General features: G+C 34.7%; 1 protein-coding gene and 1 pseudogene across 1 annotated transcript in view; one reads left to right on the top strand and one right to left on the bottom strand.

Annotated features, from left to right (window-relative positions):
* The window catches only part of MALRD1 (MAM and LDL receptor class A domain containing 1), a 794,826-nt gene that overhangs the window by 384,738 nt on the left and 383,573 nt on the right, over positions 1–26,515 (top strand). The window contains exons 26-27 of the mRNA XM_044915239.1: positions 5,781–6,028; positions 9,778–10,066. Of these exons, the coding sequence (XP_044771174.1) occupies positions 5,781–6,028; positions 9,778–10,066 (537 nt within the window). The remainder of the gene's footprint in view (positions 1–5,780; positions 6,029–9,777; positions 10,067–26,515) is intronic.
* Positions 14,265–14,406, bottom strand: LOC123325058 (annotated as a pseudogene).

Below are 26,515 nucleotides of genomic sequence, written 5' to 3'. Positions count from 1 at the left end.
TTTCAGAATTATGAGGGTTTTTTTTTAAAGATTTTATTTATTTGAGAGAGAGAAAATGAGAGAGAGCACATGAGAGGGGGGAGGGTCAGAAGGAGAAGCAGACTCCCCGCCAAGCAGGGAGCCCAATGCGGGACTCAATCCAGGGACTCCAGGATCGTGACCTGAGCCGAAGGCAGTCGCTTAACCAACTGAGCCACCCAGGTGCCCAATTATGAGTTTTTTTAATGAAACTGATATTTCATGCTCATGAAAATAGTGATCGATGGAAAAATTATAGCACTTAGAAAGGTAGAAACTGGTTTGATGGATCATACAGCTGGAGACAAAGGTGATCATTGTCTTCCTGATGGCACACCTGTTTGGTGCTTGCATTTAATTGCTCCATGAAATGACAGGAATTGGCATCTGCACAGAAGACTGCTGTCCTTCTCACCTGGCACCCATGGGAAATTGTGAAATAGGAAATTATAAGTTGTCCACCCTCACCACAGTGATGTGAAATCCAAACGACTTATGCGTGCTCATTGTATTTTACCCGCCGATACATTAGAATTAAACTTTCCAAGGAAACGTATCTTCAAAACAATAGGAAATATCAAAAGAAAAATATAATTTACATGATAGAAATTCATGTAGCAGCATTTGTATGATTTTTGAAACAGAACAAATCTGATTTTCCCCAGCGCACATCATTTCTTTATGCAAGTTGCCTTTCTGGATGCTGGTCTATATGGCAATCTAGTCTTCATGGGCTGCTAAATTTTCTAACACAAGGTCAACTGAATTAGTTACTTCATTTTATAATTTTTAATGAAGACAACTGTTCAGATTCTAAACTTGATGCTGGGTTGGGGTTCATTATTATTTTCATGTATTTACCTCCCAGGCCCCTGAAAGGATACTTAGGAGAACTTTAGTATTCTAAAGCAAAAGAGCCTATTACCATCTATTGTAGGAAAGAGTAAATTACCAGAATGTTTCAAATGCAATTTTAAAATAAAGAAAGCAATTGGATAGAAAATGCCATCATGTTCATTTGGTGACAGAATTATGACAGAGAAATTTTCTCTATCCTTGAAAGTATTAAAAATCAGTGTTAGCCTTGCTGTTAAATTAAACCATTTTAAACAGCATATTGGTCTTGATGCTTTCTTAAGTTAATTAATTTTTAGTTATTTCAAAAACTGAAAATTATTTTAGGCCATTCTTCATTATTGGGCAAGTTTTTTGCTGGAAGATGAAATTAACTTTCATCTTGTGGTCTTTACACTCCAAAATGGTATCAAAACAATGGTAAGATCCATGTATTTTCAAATTTTCTACTTCATTAGCTACAAATAACATAGAAGTTACTTTGTGTATTTAAACCATTATATCTGACGTATGCTAATTGTAAGAATGAATCCATAAAGAAAGACCCGATTTTGATGCCTAGCACAATTTGGAGATTCTTAAAGAGTCTGATGTAATAGAATAGTGTAGAATCTTTGTCCCAGAATTGCTGTGGCTTCAGCTGGGATGTGCACCTGTCTTCCTTTGGCCTGTGCACTGAAGAACGGCCCTGAGAGCTTTGGTGGCAGAATCATTCCTACTCTTGTGTACATTAAATTTCCTGAAATATTTGAGTACTTGTTCAAATGAGCATTCTTGAAGAGACAAATCTTTATATAAATACTTACCAACATGCTGCAACTTTCATTCTTCTTTAGTATTTTTAGTTTTGGGGCACCACCTCACATATAATTATGATTTTTAAGATTTTTTCACTTTAATATTCAGAGAGAATTTAATAAAGAATTACTATTATCAAAGGATTCTAACCTGTACATTTTATTACTTAAGATCAGATTACTCATTGGCTTTATGCTGCATCATGCACATAAAAATAAAAAACATGAAAAGTGTCCTAAACATACAATTTTATAAGATACAAGCTCTTAGTAACACAATGCTCAGTTTTACAACATCATCCCTTACATTATTAGCTTTATAATTTACCAGCAGAATTATAGGAAGATATTTGTGTAGTTCCTACTATCCAGTGCTGTATATGATGATTTTAGAGGTCACAACTCGGTTCTAACAAGTCAAAGGCTCAAGAACCCTTATTGAATTCATAAAAGAGGAGGACACAGGACAACTGTCCCCAACATTGAAGAGCTGCAAATGAACCCAGGGAGTCACACATGAGAAGATTAGAGACTCAGGAGCAGAATCCACTAACAGAACCAGCGCCTGGGTACAAAATCTGAATTGGCATTGATGAAGTGCTGGAGTTGCCACGTGGACAAGCCTGAGAGTTCACTTCAGGAAACCCACTTATCGGGACACCCTATAATATTGTGAGGTAATATTTTGTGTAAATATAATATTGTGAGAAGTTTGACCATGTTCCCAGTAAATATTGGAGAAAAATCTTCTGCTTCCAACAGAAGGAGGTGGAAAAACACCATTTTGAGGTATCACAGAGCACTCTGCTCTTCCTCACAAGGCATTCCCTCAGACAATGAAAGCCTCAACTGCCAGGGTATTCTCAGAGCCTAACTGACCTGGTGGAAGGGAATTCTCCATTGCTAACCCTCTCTAGATATCTTGTTCCACGTAAGGTGGGGGGCGGGGGGAGAAAAAAAAACTGAGAAACGCTTGTTAGGTTCACAGTCCAGAGGTACAGGTTCACTAAAAGACAGATCTAATCATAGAATTGTAGAATACCTCCCCTCTCCCCACATTAAGGCCTATTTACAGCAGTACCTTTTACCTGGTATATCATGTCCAGCTATCAAGAAAATATCACATGGCCTGCTGAAAGGCAAAACCAACCAAAAAAAAAACAATCAAAAAAACACCAAGACAAAAGCCCATAATTTGAAAAGAGAGAGGAAGCATCAGAAAGAGACATGGCAGGGATGTTGGAATTATCAGACCAAGTATTTAAAATAACTATGATCAATATGCTAAGTCCTGTAGTGGATGAAACAGCATGCAGGAAAAGATGGGCAATGTAAATAGAGAGATGGAGATCCTAAGAATCTGAAAGAAATCCTGGAGATCAAAACCATTGTGACAGAAACGAGTAAGCTTTGGTGGGCTTATTAGTAGCCTGGACACAGCTGAAGAATGGTATCTGAGCTAGAGGACATCACAATAGAAATCTCCAAAACTGAAAAGCAGAGAGAACAAAGACTGAGAAAACACAACAGCATATCCAAAGACTTTACAACAAAAGGTGTAACGTGTGTAGTGGGAATACCACATGGACAAGAAAGAGAGAAAGGAACAGAAGAAAGATTTGGAGAAATAAAGACTAAGAATTTCCCCCAAATGAATGTTGGACACAAAAACACAGCATAGAATGTAAAGCAGGATAAATGCAAACAAAACAAAATAAAAACATAAAACAACCAACCAAACAAAAAATGACCCCTACACCTACACATATTATTTCCAAGATACAGAAAATCAAAGTAAAATCCTTAGAGAAGTCAGAGGGATAAGACACTTTACCCATAGAGGAAAAAATGTAAGGATTATACTTCTCAGAAATTATAGAAATAAGAAGAAAGTAGATTGAAACATTTAAAGTGTTATGGGGGAAAAACAAAAAAAGTAACAACCTTGAATTCATACCCTATGAAATTATCCTTCTAAAATGAAGGACAAAAACTTTAACTTTCTCACACAAACACAGATCAAGAAAATTTTATTTTTTTGCCAGAAAACCTACTTTGGAAAAAAAAAGTTAAGTTTTTAGAGGAAGGAAAATAATCTGTCAGAAACTCAAGTCTACAAAAGGGAAAGAGAGCCCGAGAGAAGAAGTGAAGGTAAAATAAAAACTTCTAAAGTTACCAAGGATAAATAAAGGCATCATTTAACAATAAAGGAGTCACTTTCGCAAGGAAGCATGACAATCCCTAATGTGTACGCACCTAATAGAACGTCAACAACATCAAACAAAAACTAATACAATTGCAAGAACAGATGAATCCACTATCATAGTTGGAGATTTCTACACCCATCTGTTAGAAATGGATAGATCCATCAGGCAGAAAATAAATAAGGTCATGGTTGACCTCAATCATTCTTGCTGTCGTGGAAGTAGAAGAAAACACGAGCAACGTTTGTAATAAAATATTTTTAGGACCCTGGGAGGGATAGTTGGTATTTCATGCAGCGTCACATATTTAATTTCTGCAAATTATTGTAATTCCAGTTAATACACTTTTTACCTTTTCTGTTTCACAATTTTCGCATCTCTAAAATGAGGATTACGTTTAAAAAAAAAAAGTTTCAGTGATTAATGACTTTTGCTCTAGGCAGCATTTCCCAAGCCAAACTGTACTGAATAAGAAGCTTCCTAAATTCCCTACCAGACCCTGAGGAGCAAAGATGAGAAGAAAGAAGAAATAAAATTATGTCGACCAAATAGGTGTTTGGAGGAGGAAATGTGTGTAATGCTAAAATATCTTCTCATTGATTTTGGGACTGGGAACCAGATCTGTGGCGAAATAAATTTGCACAAGCCATGGAAATAGCTATGTGTAGCAAACTAAAATATTCTTTTTTCTTTTAGTCAAAAATACTTTATTCAGAATTTTAATGTTTGGGAAATTTGTTAAAAATATCAGAAGGCTCTAAAGCACATGCCTAAATAGGATCACAGATCACTATAAAACTTAATGTTTCATTATTTATTTAACCAAGGTGGTAACAATGGATTTCATAGGCAAAAACATCAGGTTATCTAGTTGTTAGCAAAACTTTGCTCCTTTAATTTTGAGAAATTTTAACTGTTTCACGTAGTCAAAGACCTGATTAAAGACAAAACAGAAACTTTGCCTACAATTTCTTACTAAGAGCAGAGCAATAATCCAAGAAAACTTTGTCTTTTTAGTAGAGAGAGAAGCCGAATTTCAATTTTATACCAGTGTACTTTTAAAGCTCATTTATTCCAATCCTAGTCAGTCCTCACCCTGGAAAAAATTTTTCCAGAGATTCCCCCTCACAAATCTTTTACAAGTTTTTTCTTTTTCTTTTTTTCTTTTTCAATACAGATTTTGTTGTAAGCCTTCTGTGTTTAAATAAACAGTTTCATTTTAGGACAAAATCACTTTCTTTTCCCTCAACAAAAATGTATTTTCATTCCTTATGCCTTTTTATACACCTCTTACTTTCTTACATACAGAGTTGCTTCCCTGAGCCATTCTAGCATCTTAATTACATTTATCAGAATTTTAATTCTTAGAAACTTTAGTTTCTGAAAACTAAGTAGTAACAAATTGTGAACTGTCCTACTCCCACATCTTCACAAGCCTCTCTAGATAATCAGCTTTTTTTTTAACCTGAACTTATTAGTTCAATTCAAGTTGCGATGGGTGCAATTTGCCAGCAAAAATGACCTAAGATAATGGTTGATTTTGTCTCTGGAAGTTTTCATGGCTAATCGTTAAGAACAAGTTGGTTAAAAGATAAAAAGTTTTGTAGACAAACTATTAAATAGCTTTCAAAATCTTTGGTCACCTAACACTTTGAAGTTTTGCTAGGTTAAATGATAAATTGAGTTGAATTTATTGGATATATAAGTCTTTTCCAAATGAGATAAAATGCTGAAACATTACTAAACATAGGTTTAAAATATTCTATTTTAGTGCTGATGTCAGGATAATCTTCTAAGGTGTCGACTATTACACGATGTGTCAAGATCACGGTAATTTTGGATTGCATATCTTAAAGTCCGTTAATTTCCTTTTTCTCTTTACCATAAATTGGGAAATGTTTTCCAGGTACCTCCAGTGGGCGCTGTGACTTTGAGTTTGACCTTTGTTCTTGGGAGCAGGAGCAGGATGATGACTTTGACTGGAATCTGAAAGCTAGCAGCATCCCTGCTGTAGGCACAGAGCCAGCTGCTGATCACACCTTACGAAACTCCTCTGGTCATTACATCTTCATAAAGAGCTTGTTTCCTCAGCAGCCCATGAGAGCAGCCAGAATTTCAAGCCCAGTCATAAGCAGAAGAAGCAAAAACTGCAAGGTAAGAGAAAAACCCAGAAACGTTGTGAGTGACTGCTGAGAGCGCTAATACAGAAAATAGGATGGCCAAGACCAGACCAAAGCTGAGATTGAATTTCTTCAACCTAGGATATGTATGGAAAGGAGAAAAGTACAGTAAGGATGAAAGAGAAGGATTGTTAGAACTGGGAAGAATTTATCCTATTGATAAATTCCATAGGTATTTGAATTTTGAAAACCACTGGAAAACTTCATGGTTTTTATCTGTAAACTATGGATAGTACAGAAGAAGTAAAATGCAGTTGCTTCCCCTCAAGGAATTTCGTACTTACTGGAATTATGAGAATTTCACTGTCAGAAAGAAAATTCAAGTAGTATATAAATATTCCCAAGAAGGAATATTAGAGATAGTTGGAGCCACTATAAAGTGGTTGAAGAAGTCTTCATGAAAAAGGAAAGACTAAAATTAGCACTAAAAAAGGTAGAAGAACTTCTGTAGGCGGGAGGAAAAGATGGTTTGGCTATTATCCTGTGTAGCTTTAAGGAAAATGTTAGTACTATTGAAAGTGTAAATAGGATTGTATGGTTCTTTGGGACAACCACCCTCTATGATGACTGTGTATCTTCAGGTCCTTCACTTTTCTTTTTTTTTTTTTTTTAAGATTTTATTTATTTATTTGACAGAGACACAGCAAGAGAGGGAGCACAAGCAGGGGGAGTGGGAGAGGGAGAAGCAGGCCTCCCACTGAGCAGGGAGCCCGATGCGGGGCTCGATCCCAGGACCCTGGGACCATGACCTGAGCTGAAGGCAGACGCTTAACGACTGAGCCACCCAGGTGCCTCAGGTCCTTCACTTTTCTTTATTGATTGTTTTTATTTCACAAAGGATTTGAGTCAGCTGAGTTAAGATCTAAACTTAGCTTTACATATAATGTAAATTAATCTCTCAGAGATGACTTCACAAGAATCTTGCTTACAAGAGAATGGTATATGAATAAATGTGCCATTTATATTTACAATGAGAAATTCTGTCTCCATAAGATCTGAACACACATATTCTGACTGGTGAGTTCTGTGTTTGAACACTGAAAGGAAAGCAAATTACGTTCAGAAAGTTGTTAGCTGATCAAAGAATCAGGCTGGAAGATAATAGCATGATTGAAATCTTTATTGTCTTCAAAGTATAATATCCTTGTGTACCTGCCTCCACCACAGAGCCCTATCCATCACAGAGCCCTAACCTTTGGAAGGAGGCGTTTTAAACCTTTTCCCTAAGGCTCCCCAAATTCCCTGCACCCATTACATTGCTCTTCTGTTTTGTACTGAGCAGCCTTCACTTCCTACCATTGTTATGGTTTTAATACATGCTAAACTTTTAGTTTGTGTTGGAAGTTTTTCTGTCTTATCTTAAGTTGATTTCCTAGTTTAACTCTTAGTGGGTAACCTCATTTCTGTTATCTCTTGAGGCACATTTGATAGAATTTTCTGCAAGAGAATGACATGATCAGATCAGAGTTTTAGAGTTAACTCAGCAGTCTAAAGCAGATATAACAAATTATATGGAATAACAATAAACGTTATCAAATTAGTTTAGCAAACAAATGAATTTTAATCGAATATATTTCTTGTCTGTTTTTGTTGTTTTCCAAATTCCTTGATAACTCTCCAAAACAAAGCCCAAGCACACCAGATTTTATGTCAAGTCTCTATTTATAAATCTCTCTACATCCATAGATATTCTGAAATTTACAAATTTGTTTTAGTCTTAGAAAGCTAATTAAAAATTAAACATAAAATGTATAACATTCCAGCTTCACTTCTTGGCTTTTCTACTTAGGCTTCCTCTGAAAATGCTCCAAAGGTTTGTTTTTCATACTGTAGTAACTCAGGATTTCATCCATCTCTATTTTTCCCTGGTCCTGGAACTGTAGTCCCCCTCTGTTTTAAACATCTGTGTGAGAATAATGAAATATGCCTAGAAGAAATGTCAAAAAATTAATGATGAATGGTTCATTTTATGAATATTTATGATATAGATTGAATACAAAGAAGTGAGGAAAGGTCATGCTGGGAATGATTGTGTCGCTCATATAAAAAATATGTATATCAGGTAAGCAGAGTGACCTCCCAAATTTCGTGAAAAAAATTTCTGTCACTTGACCTTGTGGAATACCTTCAAGCAGAACAAAATCAAATTGAAGACTTTTCTTCCTTTTTAGGGATGGGTGGTGGGAGGAATGAGACAGATCAATGTGGGAAGAGATGAGACCTTTGAGTAACTCTGAAATTTCCAGAGAAAGTGCCTCTCTAGACGAATCTCATACGTAGCAGAGTTTTATTCCCTCACAATGCCCTGCGATTAGACTATGTTGTTGTCAAGTGTTTTCTGTAGAAATAGAGGTGTTTATGTGTTTGCATGTTAACTACATGGGATATTCAAAAAATGGCCTCAAGAAGAAAGGGAAATATTTATTGCAATTAGAAAGGTAGGCCTCAGATTTGTTGCCCAAATAAGACAAAACAAGACAGACCATTAGAAAGGCCATGTCTATGGCTGCAGGGGATCCATACAGACATATGTTATGGGCATCAGACCGTTTTTCTGGTATCTGTTGATGCTGTTCAAGAGGTTGGCCATGGGCGCCTTATGTTTCTTACTCTAATGAGTCATATAACCCAGATTTCGTGGGTCCTCTCTCAGAACAAGTCATAATGGTCACAGAGCTCATGTTGGGAAGGTTCATCAACAGAAGAGACAATTTTGGATCACAGAAGAGTACCTGAAGGTTTCATCAGCTAGGAAATTTGAGAAGAGTCATTTCACATGGCTTACTTATTCTAAGTTGGTGCTTTTTGAAGTGTGCATTGCATATTTTGTTGAATCAAATTCTTTACCCTTAAGCACATTCATTTCTTTCTTTCTCTAGGGTATAATAATACGTGACTGCTAGTGTTTCAAAAATACCTTTTTTCTGGTGAGTGGGGATCACTCATCTTTACTATGTTCCCTCATTCATACACATGACAAGACAAAAGCTTAAAAGTGCTGTGTAACAATTACTTCTAACAATACCCTTCTGTGTAACAATTACTAAAAATCTGGTAAACTCCATCTTTGAAACACTGAAGTGTTAATCTTTGGAAATACTTATATTAATTTTTCTTAGTGGGGGGCATGCCCAAGGCTGCTCTCTTAGATCATGTTTCTAGCATTTCAACTAAATTTGGATAACTGCTGTTCTGGTAGTTTGGTGGTATATAGTGGAGCCCTGAAGATGTAGATCTAAAAATGTGTTTCTAGTGCAAGAATATGGTAGAATAAGCAACAGAGTACTCTACTGTTTTGAAGAAAATGCTTTAAATTTTATGAGACCAAAAATGGTCTTCTTTAGTTCCTACTATTGCTTAATCATGAAAAGTCTTTAGATGATAGATCACTTTTTAATGATGTTTTATTCCTTTGGCAGTGGACTTTAAGAGTTTTTGGGAAATTCTCCATTTAGAGGTCAGAGAAAGAAAATAAACTCAGCTCAGTTTTTCACCTAAATTTCTGTTTGATTCTTACTGCTCTGTCTTCCATGGATCGTTAACTTATGATTTAAGGCTGGCCTGACTTCACTCAGTATTAGAGTACTCACAGAACAATAGGGCATGCAGATCTAGTTTTCCTTTGAGAGTCTGTTAATAAAGGAGAGGGCAATATGATATAATTGAAAGCAAAGTGGAGTTAATCGTACTAATTAGATACAATATTCCTATTTTTGGTTACAGATAATTTTTCATTATCACATGTATGGAAATGGCATTGGGGCACTCACCTTGACCCAGGTATCAGTCTCCAACCAAACAAAGGTCCTACTTAACCTCACTGTAGAACAAGGCAATTTCTGGCAGCGGAAAGAACTATCACTGTCTGATGATGAGGACTTCCAACTTAAATTTGAAGGTCGAGTTGGTGAAGGACACCATGGTGATATTGCCCTGGATGACATTGTGCTTACAACGAGTTGTCTATCACCCCAGTTCTCCATGAAAGAACTTGCAGCACCTCTTCCAACAGGTACATTTTAAGTTGTGATTGCTTGGTATTTTTACAGCTTGGTGGAAGGGAAGGAAAAATATGGAAAAGAAATGATATAAATACCTAGTAATTCATTGCTTTCATAAAGAAAAAAATCTAAAAAAAAAAAATCTTTCAAGCTTTGACACATAATGCTGTCCTCCAAATTTTCTCCAAGCTTCAGTGTGTTTACCAGTTTCTGAGTTCTATTTAGTCAGCTGCTTCTTACATCAGCAAAATAAGAGAAGACTGCTTTGTTTGCAGTCTGATTCAAAATTCAATCCTTAACAAATATCATTTTACCCAATAAAATATAAGAACATCAAAAAAAAGAGTTATTTGGTTTTAATTAGGCATGACTGTGGATGTGCCATTTATTCTTTTTAGACCTGCGGACTTTGCGATTTGAACTCTTGTATTTACATATTTCAATAGTTTAGGAGATTGAATATGTCCATATACTCTTTTAAACTAAAATATATTTTGGTAATTTGTCTGAAGAATTATATTAAAATGTTGAGTTGGTGTATGTTCAATATAATATGTATAGTGACAGTGTTTTAAGAAGTGGAAATAGCAAGCACCATTAATCTGCATGATATATTAGGGGTATGGAATGAAAACAAATGCTGTGTATATTATTAAAATGAAAAAAAAACCCCAGCAGATTTTGTCAGTTGATAGGACATAGTAATATTTAAATCATGAGTTTATTGAAGAAACCAAAAGTGCCATTCCTTTGGTATATAAATTATATCTTTTTTTTTCCACCTTCCTAAACTCTGTATCTTTTTTGTGTGTCTTTGTAGCTTTTTTTTTTAATTAACATATAATGTATTATTTGTTTCAGGGGTATAGGTCTGTGATTCATCAATCTTAGACAATTCACAAAGCTCACCATAGCACATACCCTCCCCAATATCCATCACCCAGCCACCCCATCCTTCCACTCCAGCAACCCTCAGTTTGTTTCCTGTGATTAAGAATCTCTTATGGTTTGATAAATTATATCTTTTATAATTAGTGAAAATGAAAGTGCTTTAAAACGAATGAATGTTTGCTCTGGCTTTTAGCATGGTAGATGGAATAAGGAACATTGCATTTCTGCCTTTACTTCTCCATTCATGTCAAAGAGAGTATTTTAATTTGGTTAAGAGGAAGTTTCTAGATAAATGTTTCCCGCTTGACTACTAGTTGAACAGAGTCTTTTCCTGACATGTTTCCAGCACTACGTGGAATAGTATAGAGAAAAACAATGAACATTTGAAGGCTGTTTAGAGATAAGTATCCTCATGTAATTGTAATGCAGGAGCATTTCAGATACTTCAGACTTCATCTACTTCCTTGAGAAAAGCTTTGCTTTCCATTCTGTGTTGACTATTTGGATGGCAGCTGTACTAGCTTGTGTCTAGGTCTGGTCTTTTGAAAAAATAATCTTATAGCATCTAAGTAGTGAGGGAGCAAGTTTTATGTTGAACCATGTTCAAACTTTAATGAACAACTACAAAGTGGGATGTGTGAAGGACAAATCAGTCTTGTTGGGAATATCAGATTCTTAAATTGTGAAATCTCGGATAAAAGTTAGTTAAAAACAACTTCCAAAAGGAAGATTACAAAGTATCTACAAAGTGGTATAAAATGTATATTATCAAATGAAGGACACATATTAATAATGGTAGAGTTCTTTGTATATCCTTATGATACTTGAAGTATCATATTAAATTTTTTGATGAATGGAAAATAAAAGAATCTCTGCTCTTAAGAATAACTCAGTATGATAAGGGGGAATAGGAAAAACACCTTGAGTAACTCTAATATTAGGTAGGCTATAATTAAATGCCAGGAGAAATACACAAAACTTTATGAGGATGCAAAGAAAATGAAGAAAACCCCCAGTTGAGGACATCTGATTTGAGGCTTATTTATAGGATGTGGAGGAGTTTGGAACCTCACCTAGGGCTTATAGGAAGGAAAGACTCTTCAGTTTGCTGGATAGGGGCACCGTGCGTGAGCGCAGTAGACCGAATAATGAATGTGGGCACACCTAAAGCATGAGGCAGGAGAAGAGGGTGTCACACAGGCTGCCAAGGTGGCCTGTCCTGTGAGTGGGTAATTTGGCTAAAGCAGGAACCTAGTATCACTGAGTGTCTGCAATAATATTACAAAAGAAATAGGGAGCTAACCTGGGGCCACCTCGATTATTGATTTGTTTCAGTTTTTTCCCAAAATGAACATGCATTGAAAACATATTGACTAGCCTTAGGAAACAAAAAAAAGAAAGAAAGAAGGAAGGGAAAGTAAAGAAAACAGTAAGAGTTAAAAAGGAGATACAGTATTCCTTTGCATAAAGTATGATAACTGGTAGAAATGGCTGTGGTAGAAAGACTCCAAGGGGGGGGGGGAAAGAAAAAGAAACAACCAAATGTCTTTATTTATATTATTAATGAACACTGAAAAATAAGGTGAAATACTTTAATTTTTTCATGACCCCCTTAGCTACAATGCCCACATTCAAATGCAGCAGATGAGAAATATGTGTGTATGGAGTTAACATTCCTACAGACTATTGGAAATATTTGTAATTGTGCCTCCAGAAACTAAAAGTATGTGCCTTTCTCTTAGGAAAAGTGAAAAGCTACAGCTTGTTTAGACTTGAACTGTGAAATGATTCTGACAGACTATGACTTCATCATGAGTTTAGAGGACTCTGTTGGAGTCACTGATGTTTTTAAAGGAATGGTCTCTCTCTATGTAGATTTTGTGGGGTGGAGGAGGGTGGTATCCTGAACACACCACTGATACCGTGAATGTCTAATGGAAGTATAAAGAGAGTCACAAATGTAAGCCACATATATAATTTTTCATTTTCTAGTAATTATATTTTAAAAAGTGAAATTAATATATTTTCATTAACCTAATATATCAAAAATATTATCATTTCAATACAAAACTTTAGAACAATATTAAAGAGATATTTTACATTCTGTATATTTTATACTCACAGCACACTTCAAGTGGGATTAGCTACATTTCATTTGCTCAGTAGCCACTTCTGGCTAATGGCCACTGTAGTGGACAGTCCAGGAGGGGAAGTGAATATTCTGGGGCATTTTCAGGTCTGTCTACGGGGTTTCATTAGTTAAGGCAGAGTTTGTGAATATCCAAGAATTGCAGTTGTATTCTTTTTTAAATAGAAGCACAAATACGTTCCCCAACACCAAATGTGAAAGCACAGGTACCATGTTTGAGCAGACTAGCTGCTAATCTCAGACTCCCTTCTTACCACTATGTATTACATAACTGCCCTGAGACTCAATTTCCTCATCCATAAAACAGAGAGCGTATCACTTATTTCTTAGGCCCCTGAGAATAAAGAGGTCACTGCCCATGTAATTTGCCTAGTCTCATGTCTGGTACATGGTAGATGTTTATTCAATAAAATGAACTCATATTATCCTTTATTTTGAGCATCTTTGTCAGTTTTCCTTAGATGGCATAGATATTTGAGAGTAAGCTTCCATTATTTGCACTTTATTAAGAATATGTTTCTATAATATGTTTTGACAAAAAGGTTTTTTCTGCAGAGATCACAAACATATAATTTTTTCATGTTGCATTGTGATTATTCAATCTTATCACTTACTGACTGTCTAAATATTTTTGGTGTGTCATGAATAACGTGTGTGTATATGTGTATCTTGGAAAGGCTTAATGGTTGCTAATTTCTCTTTACTGCAAAAACACTTAACTTGGAACTTGCACAAATTGAAGAAGGGTAAATGGCGTTATGTGCCGTAAACAGTGGCTACGTCCGTTAAACTTTTGAAATAACTCTTATTCACATACTTTTCATCGATATTCATGTGGGTAGGCTAAGAACTCCATCAAAGATAGTTTAAAGTAGAAAAGAGAAGAGGTGGCAAAACATACATATGTAGGAAGATGCAATTGAACTGAATCTGGAATCAGTGATTCTAATTAGTCAAATAAGACCCAGGGCTTTATTAGCAAAAGTAATATTAAATTACTATTAGGTCTGTAGAAGTTATATTTAAGATCTTATTTTGATGGCAATTTTGTTAATTGCTAAGTGATGATGGATAAAAATAATTGTTTAATGAATTTTAATAAGAGAAAGGCAACCAAGATCCGTCTTCTAAATGTCCATATTCAAATTTAGTCACTATCATACTCTCTGTATTGTTGGCAGACATTTAATAAAAATTCCGAGTATAATGAAGGAAGGGAGCAGGTGTATGTGTGTGTGTGGGTGTGTGTGTGTTTTAAACTGATAAGAACAGATACTACACTTGATCTTAGCCAAAAGGCCGAGAAGTGATTGTGTGTGTGTTTTAGATCCCCACAGTCATTTCCAAATATGAGTTATACAACAAATATATTTTGAGATATCACATGCTAATCAACTTTTGCTTTAAAAAAATGTAAAGCAATGGCTCCTCTCTGAGGTCACGCATTTCCCTGAAATATTTGGCAGTAGTTAAAAGGCTGCTACCTACTGATGAGAGTGCTGGCAAAGCAGCTCAGGCAGAGTCCTGAGTTAGGAAAATCTGGCTGATTGTGCTTGGTTCTAATTTAGTGAACCCTGTACACAATGCTTAGTGCAAAATGCACGTGTCTGAGGTTTAAAGATAAGGACATGGACCTTCGCAAGGCCCACTACATGTGTAATGTCACCTGATCTACTTAACCTCTCTAATTCTTATCTTCCTTGTCTCTAAAAATGGGACTATTGGAATTTACTTCTGAGTGATTTGAAAAATAGTTAAGATAATAATATGCAGTGTGTTTTAAACAATAGTTGGCAAATAGTTGGTGTTCAGCAAATGTTACTTCCTTCTTTTTTCCTGTTACTCCTCTTCCCTGCTAGAGAGATTGTGAAGTTTAACTGTGTACATGTTGAAATTTATTAAAAGCATATTGTCTACTCACTGTTTTTTCTCCATCGTGTTCCACTTACTGCTCAAAGCAAGGGTTCAGACCCCCTTTGCTTTTCTCATTCCCTTCAAAGAAATTGCTCTCACAAAAGCCCCAAATACCTCATTGCTGAATGAATTACTAAATTCTACCCCTGAAACTAATAAAAAATGAATTTGCTGATTTCATTTATTAATCATGCAGAGGAAATAAATATTCCTGAAAATCACAGAAGTGGATGACTTGGTTGGGTATGATATGTAGAGGGAAGGTGAAAGAAGTTTATTTTTAAATATACAGGCGTACTCTCTTTAAGAGAGTGTTTTCTAAGTTAATGTTACAGTAGAATAACTCTTGGTTTTTAATACTCAAATTCATAGCAGGGTGCCTGGGTGGCTCAGTCGTTAAGCGTCTACCTTCGGGTCAGGTCATGATCCCAGGAGCCCCGCATCGGGCTCCCTGCTCTGCAGGAAGCCTGCTTCTCCCTCTCCCACTTCCCCTGCTTGTGTTCCCTATCTCACTGTATTTCTGTCAAATAAATAATAAAATCTTAAAAAAAATACTCAAATTCATAGCATGCTTGTAGCCCTGTATCTTTTCTTCCTTATTTTTTGTTGTTGTTGGGAGAAGGCACAATATTTATACTGGAAAATATACTTACATCACCCAAAACTCATTAGAATACTCTTTAAGCAATATATTCTACAGGAAAAATCTCAAGTCCCATTCCAAATACAATTGGTAGACAAAGATGTTTTCAAAATTTCATGCAGTGGCAATACATAGGATGTTCATTTCAGGCATTTTTATGGCTAAGAGAAGGATATCACAGTAGCAAATGCACCATGAGCCATTATTTTATCATGCATTTGTCTTGACTGTGTTTCTTCAGTGACTTTCATAGGTAGTCATATTTTGTCTAATTTGAACAATGAATGCTTCTAGAAATTGAGAAAGTGATGAAGAAATCTGTGGAGAGGAAAGCCAAACAAGTGAAAGAGATTACGATGTAAGAGAAGAGAAAGAAAAATACAACATTTTGACCAAGGAGAGCTGGCTTTGAAGTGGTAGACCAAAAAAATAAAGAAAGAAAGAACTCTTAGAATATCTCATTGACGGATTCACTTCTAAGTTTGTTTATGTAAACATGTAATGTTAGTCTTAGGAAGATAACAGCGAAGACTCAAAAGACCAGCTAATCAAACTGATAGACATTGCTGGCTCAAGTGAATTTATAATTCTCAAAATACAGTAATAAATACAATAGCTTAATTTTGTTTCACTGTTTCATTTGCATTTTTAGAACTTAGTTGTAAGTAGATGGGTAGATGTATAATGCATTATGATTTTCCTATTTAAATAATGGAAAATTGGCTACGGGTGTGTAGCATTTCAAAACCCAATTTCTGCTTTTTAAGAACACATTACTAACAGTGTGTAGGAAGGGGCTATGCTTAGCTTAAGTTTTCAGTGGGACACAGTGGTGGATATGGTTGGCCAGCATTGGGACCTGTGAGAGTTTGGATTTGAATGGTGAGGGACTGATTGGGCCTCTTCAAATTTGAGAGTTCTGCTTTTTTGTGTGCCACTTAGGTCTGTCTATTGAAAAAATGCCCGTCTTCTGTTCATGGATGTAATAACCAATAACGTAACTGACTCCACAGCCTCTCCTTTCTTCTTTAATACAATTGATTTTTCTGGAACCCTTCTGCTTTTTTCTATATTCCAACTTTTCTCACTATGGCAGGTATCTGCCATAGGTATCTGCCTGGCCTTCCACCTTCTCCTGTCCCACGTTTCTGTATTGCCAGCGGTAGACTCTATTTTATGAATTTTCATTCTTCTAGTTTTATAGATCGTACAACAGATATTGTATAAAATTCAGTGCAACTTGTGTAAAGAACATTTCTGGAAATGCTAGCCACTGTATTTAGAATACTTAAAAATCAGTTTTGGATATAGCATAACAGTAAGCAGTTTTATAAACATTTATTCAAGGGCTTCTCCCACATTATTTATCCCATGTATCAATTTTAAATTCATGAAATCAATACTTCTTACAAAATTATAGAATGTGTTATTAGAAATTAGTAATAATGTTAGGTATTGGGTTTTTTTAAGGTTTTACTTTTATTCCAGTTATCATGCAGTGTAATATTAGTTTCATTTGTGCAATATAGTGATTCAACACTTCCATACAACACCCAGTGCTCATCACAGTAAGTACACTCCTCCCCATCACCCGTTTCACCCATCCTTCCCCCTACCTCCCTTCTGGTAGCTATCAGTTTGTTCTCTGTAGTTAAGAGTCTGTTTTATGGTTTGCCTCTCTTTCGTTTTTTATCCCTTTGCTCATTAGTATTGCTTCTTAAACTCCACACATGAGTGAAATCATACGGCGTTTGTGTTTCTCTGACTGGGTTATTTCCCATAGCCTCATACTCTCTAGTCCCATCCAAGTTGTTGCAAATGCCAAGATTTCATACTTTTTTATGTCTGAGTAATAATCCATTTTATCCATTATATATATATACACACGCATACACCACTTCTACCTTTTTTTCTTTTTATTAGCTAATATTGGCAATATTAATTTAAAATTTTTCTTTAGTTGTTAAGGTAACCAGTGAATTTTTTTTGGAAAATTTATCCTTTCATATAGCATTACTACAGTATAATTATTACACAAATTAACTATACAAAAGTAAGCACTGCTGTGTAAACAAGCTGTCATTTTTTATTGAATCATCCAGTATTGGAAGTGTGCTCTATTTGTTCTGCAATAGCCAGTTTTATTCCTGCTTCTTGTAATAAAATTCTCAATGGTTAGTTAGGCACATAACATTTCTCTTCTGCAATAAATGGAAAAACACGTTGTTTCCATTGATGGAAAGATTCAGTAATGTATTGTAGTTTAATGATAAAGGCATTTAATATTTTTATGCTAATGAAAATTGTAATGTTTTATGAGAGGCATGTTTTTAAAAATTAATTTTTTTCATTGGTATATAGAAAAGCCATTAATATTTTAAAATATTTACCTTGTGTATGGCAGGGTTAAGTGCATTTATTTAGGTGATTTTTAATTTTTCTCAGTAATGTTTTATAGTTTTTTTGGAAAGTATTTTTTTAAATTTATTTTTTATTTTATTATGTTATGTTAACCACCATACATTACATCATTGGTTTTTGATGTAGGGTTCCATGATTCATTGTTTGCGTATAACACCCAGTGCTCCATTCAATAGGTGCCCTCTTTAATACCCATCACCAGGCTAACCCATCCCCCCACCCCCCTCCCCTCTAGAACCCTCAGTTTGTTTCTGAGAGTCCATAGTCTCTCATGGTTCGTCTCCCCTTCTGATTTCCCCCCCTTCATTTTTCCCTTCCTACTATCTTCTTTTTTTTTTTTAACATATAATGTATTATTTGTTTCAGAGGTACAGGTCTATGATTCATCAGTCTTACACAATTCACAGTGCTCACCATTGCACATACCCTCCCCAATGTCTATCACCCAGCCACCCCATCCTTCCCACCCCCCACCACTCCAGCAACCCTCAGTTTGTTTCCTGAGATTAAGAATTCCTCATACCAGTGAGTCATATGACACATCTTTCTCTGATTGACTTATTTCGCTTAGCATAATACCCTCTAGTTCCATCCACATCATTGCAAATGGCAAGATTTCTTTTTTTTTTGATGGCTGCATAATATGGAAAGAGTATTTTATATAATATTTTAGATGCTAACAGCAAAGTGATATTTTTTTAAATACTTGTTTTAAATGCTAAAGCAAGAATTTCATTATTTTATTGACATATGATGTTATATTAGTTGCAGGTGTACAACATAGTGATTCAACAATTCTATGCATTACTCAGTGATTACCACAACTAAATGTAGTCACCATCTGTCACCATATGATATTATTACAATATTATTGACAATATTTCCTATACTGTACTTTTGATCTCCTTATTTATTTTATAACTGGAAGTTTGTACCTCTTAATCCTCTTACACCTATTTTGCGCATCACCCCACTCATCTCTAGCAACTCCCAGTTGTCTGTATTTAAGAGTCTGTTTGTTTTTTTTGTTTATTTGTTTTTTAGATTCCACATGTAACTGAAATCATGTGGTATTTGCCTTTCTCTGACTTATTTCACTTAGCATAACACCCTCCTCAAGTTCCATCCATGTTTTTGAAAATTACAAACTTTCATTCCTTTTTATGGCTAATATCCCGTGTGTGTGTGTTTGTGTGTGTGTGTGACATCTTCTTTATCCATCATTTGTCAATGGGCACTTGATTTGTTCCATAGTTTGGCTATTGTAAATAATGCCGCAGTAAACATAAGAGTGCATGTATCTTTTCAAATTAGTGCTTTTGTTTTCTTTGGGTAAATACCCAATGGTGGAATTACTGGATCATATGGTATGTCTATTTTTACTGTTTTAATGAACTGCCCTACTGTTTTCCACAGTGGCTGCATCAGTTTACATTCTCACCAACAATGCACGAGGGTTCCTTTTCTTCACATCCTTGCCAACACTTACTGTCTTTTTGACACTAGCCATTCTGACTGGTGTGAGGTGATCTCATTTGATTTGCATTTTCTTGATGATTAATAATGTTGAACATCTTTTCATTTGTCTGTTGGCCATTCATACGTCTTCCTTGGAAAAATGCCTCTTCAGGTTCCCCTGCCCCACCTTTTTTAATCAGATTGGTTTTTTGCTCTTAAGTTGTATAAGTTATTTACATATTTTGGCTATTAACCTTTATTGGAATATTTTCTCCCATTCCATAGATTGCCTTTTTGTTTGTTGATGGTTTCATTTGTTGTGCAAAAGCTTTTTGTTTTGGTGTAGTTCCAATAGTTATTTTTTCCTTTGTTTCTCTTGCCAGAGGAAACATATCTATAAATATGTTGCTAAGGGGGCGCCTGGGTGGCTCAGTTGGTTAAGCGACTGCCTTCGGCTCAGGTCATGATCCTGGAGTCCCTGGATCGAGTCCCGGTCGGGCTCCCTGCTCGGCAGGGAGTCTGCTTCTCCCTCTGACCCTCCCCCCTCTCATGTGCTCTCTCTCATTCTCTCTCTTTCAAATAAATAAATAAAATCTTTAAAAAAAAATATGTTGCTAAGGCTGTTGTCCAAGAGATTACTGCCCAAGTTTTCTTTTAGGGGTTTTATGGTTTTAGGTATTACATTTAGGTTTTTAACCGATTTTGAGTTTATTTTTGTATATGGTATAAGAAAGCAGTCCAGTTTCATTCCTTTGCATGTAGCTGTTTCGTTTTTCCAACACCATTTGTTGAAGAGACGGTCTTTCCCCCATTGTATATTGCTGCCTCCTTTGTCAGATTAATGGACCATATATATGTGGCTTTATTTCTGGGCTCTCTACTTTGTTCCATTGATCTGTGTGTCTTATTTTTGTGCCAGTTCCATAATGTTTTGATTAATAAAACTTTGTAGTACTTCTTGAAATCTGGGATTGTGATACCTCCAGCTTTGTTCTTTTTTCCCAAGATTGCTTTGGCTATTTGGAGTATTTTGTGGTTCCATATAAATTTAGCATTATTTGTTCTAGTTCTGTGAAAAGTGCTATTGGTATTTTGATACAGATCGCATTGAAGGTGTGGATTGCTTTGGATAATATGGACATTTTAACAATACTAACTAATTCTTCCAGTCCATGAACATGGTATATCTTTCCATTTATTTGTGTCATCTTCATTTTCTCTTGTCAATGTCTTATTGTTTTCAGAGTATCGGTTTTTCATCTATTGGTTAAATTTAGTTCTAGGTATTTCCTTCTTTTTGGTTCAATTGTAAATGAGATTATTTTCTTAATTTCTTTTTCTGCTGCTTTATTTTTAATTTAAAGAAACGTGATAGATTCCTTTATATTTTTTATCTTAGTTTGTATTCAACTTTACTTAATTCACATTAGTTCTAAGAGATTTTTGGTGGAATGTTTAGAGTTTTATATATATAGTACTTGTCATCTGTGAATAATGACAGTTTTATTTTGTCCTTAACAATTTGGATCCTTTCCTTTCTTTCTTATCTGATAGCTGTGGCTAGGACTTCCAGTAATATGTTGAATAAAAGTTATGAGAGTGGACATCCTTCTCTTCTTCCTGATCTGAGAGAGAGTTCTCAGTTTTTCATCATTGAGTATTATGTTATCTGTGGGTTTTTCATATATGACCTTTATCAAGTTCAGGTGTGTTTCCTCTAAACCTACGTTGTTGAGAGTTTTCATCATGAACAGATATTGAATTTTGTCAAGTGCTTTTTCTGCATCTGTTGAGATAATCATATCGTTTTTATCCTTCATTTTCTTAATGTGACGTATCACATTGATTGATTTGAGAATATTGAGCCACTCTTGCATCCTTGGAATAAATCCCACTTGATCATGGTGAATGATCTTTTAGTGTGTTGTTGAATTCAGTTTGGCTGCATTTGTTGGATACTGTGTAATTATGATGTTTATTTGGCTATTGGCTTGTCTCTAGTTATACTTAGAGGATCTCTAGTTTTCCAGATGTCACCAACAAAGATGTTCTATGATTTCTATGTTATCATTGGCCTCTTGGGAAGTCAATTCTGGGAGTCATTCCTGTGGGACCACACAACAGATCACTCCTTTAACTATTTCAATAATTTTGCATATATATAATTCTCTCTATCAAATCATATTCTTTTTAAAATAGAGTAATTTGTGTTATCTGTGTTTAAATCCTGATCGATCAAGCATTTAGTACCAAAAGTTTGATTTTATTGTTCTGATTACTTGTAATTGTATGGATTTTCCAAATGTGCCATTCTGATTCTGAGAATACAGAGTAATTTGCTTGCAAGTAGAATCAGAGCATATGATGGCAAGTGTTAGAAAGGGACACATAAGTTAAAAAAAAAAAAGTGCGGGGGAAGGAAGGAAAAACCAGTTTTTATATGAGACAATGAGACATATGAGATCATGACCTGAGCCAAAGGCAGACACTTAACTGACTGAGCCACCCAGGGACCCCTAGAGCTTTAGCTTTTATATTTAGGTCTCTGATTCATCATGAATTAATATAATGTATGGTGTTCCAACATCATTTGTTGAAATTACTGTTGTTTACCTATTGATAGCTTGGAAACTTTTGTCAAAAATTAATCATTTAAGGGGCACCTGGGTGGCTCAGTCGTTAAGCGTCTGCCTTCGGCTCAGGTCATGATCCCAGTGTCCTGGAATCGAGCCCCGCATCGGGCTCCCTGCTCCACGGGAAGCGTGCTTCTCCCTCTCCCACTCCCCCTGCTTGTGTTCCCTCTCTCGCTGTCTCTTTCTCTGTCAAATAAATAAATAAAATCTTTAAAAAAAATTAATCATTTAAGTGTAGAACTAAAGCTGGTCCTTTGTTCTCTTCTATTGATTTATTTGTTTACTCTTACTACCTATTTTACTTCCTACATATTTTTATATAAATGTTAGAGTCTACTAGGATATCGGTTGTGATATCATTGTATCTGTCAATTTGGGATGAATTGAGGTCTTATCCATGTTTAAAAAGTTATCTCTAACTTTTTAATGCTATTGGTAGTGGTATTGTTTTATTTTGTCTTATTTCATAGGTGTTCATAGTTAATATATTTGACTTTTTGTGATAATTTTATATCTATGGCATTGTAAAATACACATATTAATTCTTATAGTCATCTTTCATAAATTCTTTAGGACTTAAAATCATGGAACATGATAAAAGACAGTGTTATTCTTGCTTTCCCAGCTTCAAGTGTTTGTTTATTTTTCTTGCTGGCTAAAATGGATATCCAGGACAACATCAAAAATAAGTGGTGGGGGGGACCTGGGTGGCTCAGTTGGTTAAGCGTTGCCTTCAGCTCAGGTCATGATTCCAGGGTCCTGGGATTGACCCTGCAACAGACTCCCTGCTCTCGGCTCCTCGCTCTTCCTTCTGCCCCTAAACCCCACTCATGCACGTGCTCTCTCACTCTCTCTCTCAAATAAATTAATAAGTAAAAATCTTAAAAAAAAATAAGTGTTGGGCAGTGACATTTTGCCTTGCTTCTCATTTTAGAGGAGAGCAGTCTGTTTCCATTAAGTATGATGTTAGTTGTACAATTTAAAGTTGTGTCCTTTATCAGTTTGAAGAAGTTTCCTTCTGTTCCTGATCTTCTAAGTGATTTAAAATCATGATTGGGTATTAAATTTTGTAAAATGCTTTTTCTGGATTTATGAAGAAAATCATGTGCTATTTCTCCTTTAGTATCTAACTGTGAGTATTACATTAGCTGATTTTCAAATCTTGAACAAGCCTTGCATTCTTAGATTTAACCCCACTTGATTAGAGAGTGTTGCCTGTCTACATTTTATTTATTTTTTATTTTTTTCTTGGTACCCTTGTTGAAAATCATTTGACCCATATATATTTGAGAGTTTATTTCTGGACTCTTTCCCTGTCTACATTTTAGATTTTAGCTGATATGTTTTTCTTGGGGATTTTTGCATATATATTAATGAAAGCATTGTTCTGTAACTTTTTTTTGTATTTTATCTACAATTACCTCATCTTTTATAGTATATCTATCTCATTCATTTACATATTTATATTTCCTCTCATGGAATTTTATTGCATGTTTTCATGCATTTTTAGAATAGTTTTTTTTCTCTTTTTTAAATTTTTACTGCTTGACACATAATTGGAGCTCAGCAATTATTTTCTAAATGAACTAATGAGAAAGTCAAAGGGAATTCTCACAGATATGGGTATGGAGATGGTTCATGAGGCCGTCAACAAAGATTGGTTCAGGAGGCATAACCTGCAGAAGCAATATCTTCAAGAAAACATAAAAAATTTGAGTATAGGGAAACTAATAGTTGTATAAACTTAAATGGAATAAATATATATGTGGTTAAGTCAAGGACAATATGTATCTATTTGTAATAATAATGAACACTGCATATGAATTTCATCAAAAATCATAACTTTTGGATATATGAGGGGATAGAGTATATGTGTTGGAGAAGAGAGTAGTGTAAGACTTATGTCCTTATTTTCAAAGGCCAAAAGTGTTAGATTATACCTAAAATTAAAAAAAAAATCAAGGATTAGTATACATATTTTATTTATACACATGCAGAAAATAGCAGACTAAATAGATAAAAGAGGTAAAAATGAATTTATCCAAAGTAATAGTAATAGCCTTAGTGTGGAATGAGACATGAGTTATCTGAAGTAGTATTCAGCTTTTAAAACTCCATATATGTGTTATTTTATTAAAAATAAAAATTTAAAGTAAATTTTATCTGGATAAGAAGGTTATGTATAATGAAGACAAGACTGGTCTAGTTTTTAAAAAAAAATCATTAGGTTTCTCAAGTCTGGGATTACCAGTCAGACCATATATTTTTTTTGTCATTATAGTCTTCATAAATAATCTATAGTAAGATCATTAATGATTAAAAAAATCAATACTCTTGTGAATTAAAGTCCTCTGTCCAAATGAATATTTTCAAGTGGCCTTTTAAAGATTGAAACTCTTAGAAAATGTGAATTTACACTTTTGGGAAAAAAGTAAGTCATGCTAAAATATATGCTATTTAGTAGAACAGAAAGATAGAAGTTCATCTTATTTTTTTAACAGGTTTCTTTCTTGCAGTTTAGTAAATACTGAAAGAAAGAAAAAAGAAAAAAGGATAATAATGTAAATTATGAGGGAAATGTTCTATAAAACTTTTAAGAAAATGTGTTCTTGTTGTAAGTTTCTTTTTTTATTGTGGTATAAGTGACATAAAACATTATGTTAGTTTCAGGTGTAAAACATAATGCTTTGACATTCATATACATTGCAAAATGATCACCACAATGTCTACTTAGCATCTGTCACCAAACAAAATTACAAATTTTTTTTTCTTGTGGTGAGAACTTTTAAGATTTTTCTTGTGGTGAGAACTTTCTTAACAACTTTCAAATATTATTGACTGTAATTACCTTGCTGTATATTATATCCTCATGACATATTTATTTTATAACTGGAAGTTTGTTTCTTCATCCCCTTCACCTGTTTGCCCACTCTCTTCAGCCTCATTTCTCTCTGGCAACTACCAAACTATTCTCTGTATCTATGAGTTTTGTTTTGTTTAGTTTTGTTTATGTTTTTAGATTCCATATATAAGTGAAACCATGTTATTTGTCTTTCTCTGTCTGGTTTATTTCACTTAGCATAATATTCTCAAGGTCCATCCATGTTGAGGGAAATGACAAGATTTCATTCTTTTTTATGACTGAGTAGTACTCCATTATTTATATACCACATCTGTTTTATTCATTCATCTATAAATGGACAATTAGGTTGTTTCCATAATCGGCTATTGTAAATAATGCTGTGATGAACATAGGGGGGCATGTACCTTTTTGAATTAGTGTTGTGATTTCTTTCAGAAATACTAGAAGTTGAATTTCTGTGTTGTGACCATTTTTTTTTTTAATTTTGAGGAAACTCCATACCATTTTCCATAGTTTCTCCACCAGTTTGCATTCTCATCAATAGTGCATGAGGTTTTCTTTTCTCTGCCTCTGCACCAACATTTATTATTTCCTGTCATTTTGAAAATAGCCATTCTCACAAGTATGATATGATATCTCATTGTGGATTTGATTTGCATTTCCCTGATGATTAGTAATGATGAACATCTTTTCATTTGTCTGTTGGTCATATGTATGTCTTTGGAAAATGTCTATTAAGATTCTTTTTTCATTTTTAATTTGAATTGTTTGTTCTTGTGTTGTTTAGCTATATGAGTTCTTTATATATTTCGGATATTAACCCCTTATTGGATATATGATTTGCAAATACCTTCTCCCATTCAGTAGGTTGCCTTTCTATTTTGTTGATGGTTTCATTCACTTTGCAGAAACTTTTTAGTTTGATGTCGTGTCCCATCTTTTTTATTTTTGCTTTTGTTGCCATTGTCTTTGGAGTAGATAACAAAAAAATATGTTTATTACCAAGAGCAGTGCCAAGGAGTTTACCATCTATGGTTTCTTCTAATAGTTTTGTGTATGATGTAAAATGGTGGTCCAGTTTCACTCTTTTGCATATGGCTGTCCGGTTTTTCCAGCACCATTTATTGAAGGGACTGTCTTTTCCCCATTGTGTATTCTTGCCTGTGTTTCATAAATTAATTGTCTATATATGCTTGTGTTTATTTTGGACTTTCTATTCTGTTCTATTGATCTTCATGTTTTATGCCAATACCATACTATATTGATTACTATAGCTTTGTAATGTAGTTAGAAATTAGGGAGCGTGATGACTTCATCTTCGTTCTTTCACAAGATTGCTTTGGCTATTGAGGATCTTTTGTGGTTCCATATATATTTTGGGATTGTTCTATTTCTCTGAAAACTGTCATTGGCATTTTGATAGGGATTGCATTGAATATATACATATATATATATATATATATATATATATATATATATATATATATA

Source organism: Neomonachus schauinslandi, chromosome 5 (assembly GCF_002201575.2).
Source record: "Neomonachus schauinslandi chromosome 5, ASM220157v2, whole genome shotgun sequence".
In the NCBI taxonomy this organism is placed as follows: domain Eukaryota; kingdom Metazoa; phylum Chordata; class Mammalia; order Carnivora; family Phocidae; genus Neomonachus; species Neomonachus schauinslandi.
Note: the sequence above shows the minus strand (reverse complement) of the source record. Positions and strands in the feature narration are given on the sequence as shown.